The 7,258-nt window shown below is 32.1% G+C and overlaps 1 protein-coding gene across 1 annotated transcript in view; it reads left to right on the top strand.

Moving 5' to 3' along the window:
* LOC108750225 (serine-rich adhesin for platelets-like) overlaps positions 1-7,258 on the top strand; it is a 30,427-nt gene that overhangs the window by 7,147 nt on the left and 16,022 nt on the right. Inside the window, exon 2 of the mRNA XM_018489552.1 lies at positions 6,113-6,173. Within this exon, the coding sequence (XP_018345054.1) occupies positions 6,113-6,173 (61 nt within the window). The remainder of the gene's footprint in view (positions 1-6,112; positions 6,174-7,258) is intronic.

The raw sequence follows: 7,258 nt of genomic DNA, 5'->3' as shown, positions 1-7,258 counted from the left end.
AATACAATGCTTCAAAATATCACAAATTGCAATTATACTAACAATATCTCTCTGGATTTCTCTGGATTTGAGAAAATTTTAATTAATGACTTCATTTCTATAATGATGAAAGTGAATGGAACATGAAAATTAAATTCCATTTAACCACGATCACATACAATACAGTTAGAGTCACATTTAAATTACTTATTTTGGATTCAAAGTAAATGCAAGTATTTGTAAAACATTATATTAATGATATTATAATATTATTGACGTAATTTCCACACTTAAGAACATTTTAATTGATGACTTCATTTCTAATGATGTAAGTGGCGCGTGAAAATTAAATTCTATTTAATCGCATGCAATGCGGCCAACTAACGATCAAATCGCAATCGCCCGCGCACCACCAGCATTCAAGATGGAAATAAAAAGATTTCAGATCAAGAATGTCGCTTGTACCTTTCATAACGCCAGGGAGCCGTAAATGTTGCACTCGGTCAGAGCGTTTATTTAATTACATAAATCCGACCAGTAAATTTCAGTATCTAATCGACTATATCGATTTTCCATATAGTAGGGATATTTAAATATTTATTATCGTACATGTCCAGACATCTGAATAACTTGATCAAGATATCTGATTAACATCATTACTTGTACTATTGCTATGTAAAAAAATTTACAAAAATTATTGTAAATAATTCTTGTAAAATATCATCTTACGGAAATAATAAGAAAATAAATAGATATGATATAAAAATATGCATTAAATGCGTCTGTCATCATTGTTTTCTACTTTCTTCCTCGAAGAAAATTAGTATTAATTTTATGTTTAATTTATAACAGAGTTTGTCTTTATATAAGACTCTTCATTAAAACGAGCTAAATGTAAACTGTAAATAATCGGATATCTGACAATATCGTGGAAGATTTTTAAAAATCATATTACAATGCGTGCAATTAACTTTCCAAGCGATTCTCACCGACAAGATGAAATTGTACGCCTAGACTACATTTTTAAGTATTATCGATTTAAAAAACAATATTAATAGCAGAACCAAAAGAAAGATCGTGACTAGAAATAACCATGGACAAGTCTTTTTTGGCGTGTCGCGTAAATAATGACAATGTTCAGAAGAGATGGTTATTTTTCCAATACAACCTTGAACGTCCAGAAATCTGGTTCTGAAAGCATACGATGCGCAGAGAGTGTGAAAGGCCAATCAGGGTGCCTTCTACATTATAGCGATAGCTTGGTAAATAGGTTCTATTCTCGCTCTTTGCCTTCGTTTTTTCTTTACTCCCACGGCTATCCCGGGATAGCCGATAAAAATCGAGATAAGGAGAACATTAATTCGGAATCACTGCGCAGGAACAGTGACGACACATAAAATTTTCAATTTGCATAAGACATCTCAGCAAATTATAATTTGATGTAGGTTGAAAGAAAAACACTGATCAAAACGTGTGATAAAAATATTAAATCTTAATTCTCGAAAAAAAGAAAAATGATCTATGCTAAAAGTAAATTACAATTGTAAATAATGAAAATGAAAAAAAGAGATATGGGTATTATCTGAAACATATTAGTTGGTTATGGGCATTATGCATAAGTAAAAAAAGAGCAACATAATTCATTTGCGTGTTAAAAATAAAAATGAAACAGATGCGGAAAATATTTTCACGTCATTAATTATAGGCCTGTTCTTTTTAGCTGAACTTTTTTGCATGGTTCATCTTTTCTCTTTTCTTACCAACGCAAGAACTTTAGCTAAAAAAGAACAGATTTAGACCTATTATTCTTTCTGGAATATTACATAACATTGTTCTCTACTCTGGAAATGTCGCCGACATTTGGCTTCTGCCGATAATAAGCAATTTGATATATAATAAAGCTCGACATCGTTTATTATCGTTTATTACTATAGCTGTCATTTCGATAAATACACGTTAAATTACATCGCTGATCGACGTTACCACCGGCAAGATTATCGTTCATGGGATCCGAAAAAGGATACAACGCTGCGTCAAGGCGTGTAAATGGAGAGAAGAACTCGAATGCTACTTCCTCTTTGAAAGTTATGGGAAGAATTAACTCGTTAACTACCGAAGAACTCGAAGAGAAATTTTCTTCTTCGTCTCATGGCAGCATCAGTTAATTGGTCTAATCGATCTTTCGCGATATTTCAGAAAATGATGTCGACATGTAACGTATAATATTTTAAACATTATTCGGGTTTAAATCCCTTAAAGTCAACAAATCTATCTTCGGGAAAAAACGCACATGTAAAAGCTGGATGTCGCGATGAAACTTCTCTTTCGAAAGGATTCTCTTTCGAAAGGTTTCGCGGTTGAGGTCGATTTGATGGTCTCAGTTGTAACTGTATACCTAAATCATGGACTGCAATTATCACGCTGAAGATAAAGTATGAAAATGTCAGCCATTCTGTTAAACAAAACATCATCGATATTCTATTAACTTTCCTTATGTTGATATTAAATCTTTGGTGTTAAAAACTGAGGATAATTTTAATATTGAATAATTCTGCAATTATTGAAAAGAGCAATCGATGATTTTCGCATCTATAAATTTGGGAAGCTTCAATCAATCTTTCTATTTCCATTGTTTAAATATAGAGATCACTTTAGAACATAAAAATTTGTCTTATCAAAAAAATTAGCTTCGTAGGTTGATTTAATTTGTATAATGAATGATACTATTTTATCAATAACACATAATAATTTTCTTTTTCTGACGGATTATATGTTATTTGCTGTGCAAAATGAGGAGTATATATAATCCATCAGAAAGAGAAAATTATTATGAAATGATTCGGATTCGTAAAATGTTTTAAGTCTCAATTATTTCTCGATCGGCCGAATACAACTATAGTTGGTATTTCACTGCGGAAGCTGCGATTAGTATATTGGTTCAGCTAATAAATAATTAAGCGAAATATGTTTTCTACGTTGTTGGGCGGAACTTGGCAATCAACGGGAATAATTCAGTAATCTTGATGTCAATGCGCGTACAATTAAATATACATTATTGTTCTGGTTATTATCACTTTCTTTTTATGTGCAACATGGCAAGACTGTTTACGTAATATTAACAATATTCTTTATGGAACAATTATATAATTATAGTATAAGAAATATCGGAGCGTTTATTCTAATTAAGTGAAACCATTATTTGTATCACATATTGGATAGTTTTAGATCAAATATAAAAATTCTTTACTCCTTTTTAAATATGTGCATTTTAATGCTTGTTAACATTCTGTTATTTACATTGCTGTAAAGAAATTATGCAGAAGTTGTTAAATAAATAAAACGTTATTGATACTAACGGAAACAATTATTATTAAAAATGATTTAGTAAAAAAAAGGAAAGAGAAAAAAGAAAAGAGAAGTTGAAAATAACGTAAGATATTTTAAATTTTCTTTTTTATACGCAATTTCTCTCTCTCTCTCTCTCTCTTGCCTCGAGATTTATATTCATAACGATTTGTTTTTATATGAGTTGTATCTTTGTATGATAAAAAAATAGGGATATTCACATAAAGATCAACAAATTTGAATATTCAAGCAACATGCGGGTTTCTTTAGCTGATATTTATTCTGCACACAGGATAAATCTGACACATACAAAATTCAACTGAAAACATTGTACGTATTGCATTCACGACGGAGTTGCATACCTGCACGTCTTACTCATTGTAAGAACCTTTCTCAATTATAAGCACCAAGAGATCCTTGATGATCTCTCACACAATAAGCTAAATAAACGCTTACTGAGCTGCATCGAATCGCACGTATGAGTACTAGGTCAAAGTTAATCGTTCCACATTAAAGAGGAAAGTAGTTTGATCGTAGTTTCTACATGAATTGGAGTTCCTTTATAAAGTCCAATTAGAGATAATAACATAGTGCTAATTTGGTTGTAATGTAACAAAAAGTAAAATATATGAGATTTAAGACATATTAATCGTATTACTATACTGTAGATGAACAAATATGCTATGCGAATATATGATGAATGAAATTGAAATGTAATAATATAGAAATAAATCTTTCTTACTAAAAATTTCGCGTAATTTAATTCTTTTCATTGATACTTGCGTATCTTTAAACTTGTGATCACGGAAAACGAAAAATGACTAGATTTTCGGGCTTAGATCTTTTAGATCGAAGTTTAAGAGATGATTTATTTTTTTGCGAAATAACATGAGAAATCGAGAGTCGAATGATGGAAACGATGTTCAGCAGTGGGACGTCGGTAGCGAATCGCGCGTCGAAAGCACGACGAGAACTTCCGTTCCGGTTACGAAACTCCCAGAAAGTCAGCAATGACCAGCCCCGGTCTGCGGTTTGCCGGTCGCTGGATCGACCGATGTGCGCTCGTACGCGCGCGCTTGTGTGCGTACCGATACGCAGCGGCGCGAAAACGCGAACGTGTAATCGCTCGAGGCTCTCCCTTGAATCACCCGTATGTACTCGCTTTCCAAGGATCTCGGCATCGTAGAAAGTTATTTGACATTTAGAGGGGCCCCGGAGTTTTTTGACCCACCCCGCATGCATACTTGTAGCCGCGTGCCGCCAAGCGCGAGCTATTACTTCGCGGGGGTACACGTACGCGCGGAGACAATACGTTGCAGCGAGATGATTATTAAATCCCTACGGGGGGGGATTTACGGAAATGCGCGATGTAACGCGGTACACCTTAAAACGGAAGAAGACAAATTTCGCGTTATACCGTAATTATTCGAATGACGGACACATTTGTGGCAGAACATTTTTGTAAATTTATAGTAAGTTATAAATTAGATAGATATTAAATATCTATTAGGCCGAAAGACACTAATCGAAACTAACGAGATTTTATTATCTATTTACTTCCCCGAGACTTTGCACGTCGAACTTTCCGTTGGCTTCGAAGCAACTTGATGCCTCGTTAAAAGCACTTGTATAATTACTCTTAATTTCTCTTGATGTTTACGAATATCAAATATCCGGTAGTTTCTGATATACCTCGTCTGAAGATGTTGTCGTAAGTTTCATGGTAAAATCAGAGGGACCAGTCTGGAATTTCTATCCGCCTCATTAAACGTTCAGGGCCCATGGAGGCGCGTTAATTGTTATCACGTTGGCGAGTAGCGTGCCGTTAACGTAACGTATAACGTCAACGTAACGCGAAATTCACCGTCCGAAATACACCGCGAGAAAGTCTCACCGCGTTCTTTCTTCTTGCTTTCTCTTTGCACGCCCATTACGTAACGAGAAGCGAGGTCGTCCGTATTGTCTGTGTACGTCGCTATTCATCCGTTCCTATATCATCGATCTTTATTAATCCTGCATCGAAAGCCGCCCGCTGACCGAGCCAAACTGGGAAACAAGTGCATCGTCAAGCACTTTACATTTCTGCATTACATAAGCGGTTACAAGTTGAACGGCATTTGGCATACGCGTAACATTGAGATAGACGGGTATTTTATACGACTGTTAGTTTTAATTCACGCATCTCTCATGGAGCTGTGAATCCTGAATGAATTAAACTTTAAAGAATGTATATCTATTTCCAAGGATATGTGCATCACTTTGGTGTTTCCAAGATATGTTGAAACTTATAACATATTTCCAATATATATAGAAAATATTTTAATTTATACATATGCATATATTACTTTATATATGCTATTTATATTAATAATATAAATATATATTCAAATTTTACAAAATTATTACAATGTGAGTGAAAGTTTCATCATTTGTTGTGTCGAAAATTCCTTAAAAAATGTTTTCTTCATTCCATTTTGTTTATCCCAACATTTTTATATCCCTTAAGTACATCTATTTCATTTTTATGTTAATATATATTACACAGAATAGTGTAAACTTTCTAATATTAACTGCATTTGATTGATGCTTATTGTTGAAGTCACCAGTTATCACCTTTAACTCACATTACCGATCCGTTATATCAATATGCGAGAGATTGAACGCTACCAAAGTTGGAATGAACTCGCTATGAATTAATTATTTGCGAAACTCTCACTTTGGCATATTGTATTATACGTCTCCGGCGATGATGAATTATTAATGAGATACACTATTTTTCTCATTGCAGGAGGTGCGAGCGGCATCGCTGATTCTCTGCTTGGGAATTCTGCTCGCGACAATACATGATGGTAAGTCTTTTTCTTCATAAGAGAAACAGTTAAAATTTAATTTTTGCAATTTTCATTATTTTATTTTTTATTTATTTTATTTTTTATTACGTACAGAAAGTTCAATTATAAGTACATTTACCAACTAATAATCGAATCTTTGATTTTAATTTTAAGTTAATTTTCTTTTAGCAAGAATTTAACTACGTACCAGTCTGTCTAGTTTTTAAAATTTAATAATTTAATAAACCCCGCAGACTGAAATTCTTTTAAGAGGATTTTTTTATTTTATCGTAATGTTTAATGAGAAATTTTGAATTTTCTTTTTAGAAAATTTAAAATTTCTTACTGGGGAAAGGGGGGGGAGGGAGGGATAAAGATTTTTTAAAATTACTTCTTATTCCTGATTTATTATTGTTTGAAGATAGATTTATTTTTTTCTAAAATAAAATATTAAAATAAGATATGAAAGAATTAATATAACTATTTAATCCTATGCATCATGTACACCATACATTTTCAGAAAATTGAAATTAAAAAATAAGACGTCAATTTAATAAGAACACTTGTGGCAGAACAGGAATTATTCATTTTGTCCAATAAATATATAAATAAATAGCACTTATTTGTAAAAAAATCTTTTACTCTTTTTAAAAAATGTCTTTAAACTTCGAAAAAAAATGGAACAAATTAAGTTATTAAGATAATTTCTGACAATAGCCATAAGTGTGATTAAAATAATTCGTTTTTTAATATTAATTCATTGAGAGATCTAGAATCACACATAATTGCAGCTAAATCGTGCATACAATGTATAAAAATCAAATAGATCTGTTAATTATTCATGTTTTTATAAAAAAAAAAACAAATTTGTCTTTAATTAATAATAAATAGAGGACAAAAAATAATTTTGATAAATATTTAGCCATTTAAAAAGAAATTTCTAAAAACTCTATAAAAAATATCGCAATAAAGTAAAAAATTCTTCTGCAATATTATCTGTCCGATCTCCTTTGATCTTTAAGGAACATTTCGTATACTTACGTAATAGTAACAATAAAGAATTTCACGTCATTATAAAAGTACTATACGAAATAATGACATTA

Source organism: Trachymyrmex septentrionalis, unplaced genomic scaffold (assembly GCF_001594115.1).
Source record: "Trachymyrmex septentrionalis isolate Tsep2-gDNA-1 unplaced genomic scaffold, Tsep1.0 scaffold334, whole genome shotgun sequence".
Classification (NCBI taxonomy): Eukaryota; Metazoa; Arthropoda; class Insecta; order Hymenoptera; family Formicidae; genus Trachymyrmex; species Trachymyrmex septentrionalis.
The sequence above is the reverse complement of the archived record's forward strand: the minus strand, read 5'-3'. Positions and strand labels throughout refer to the sequence as shown.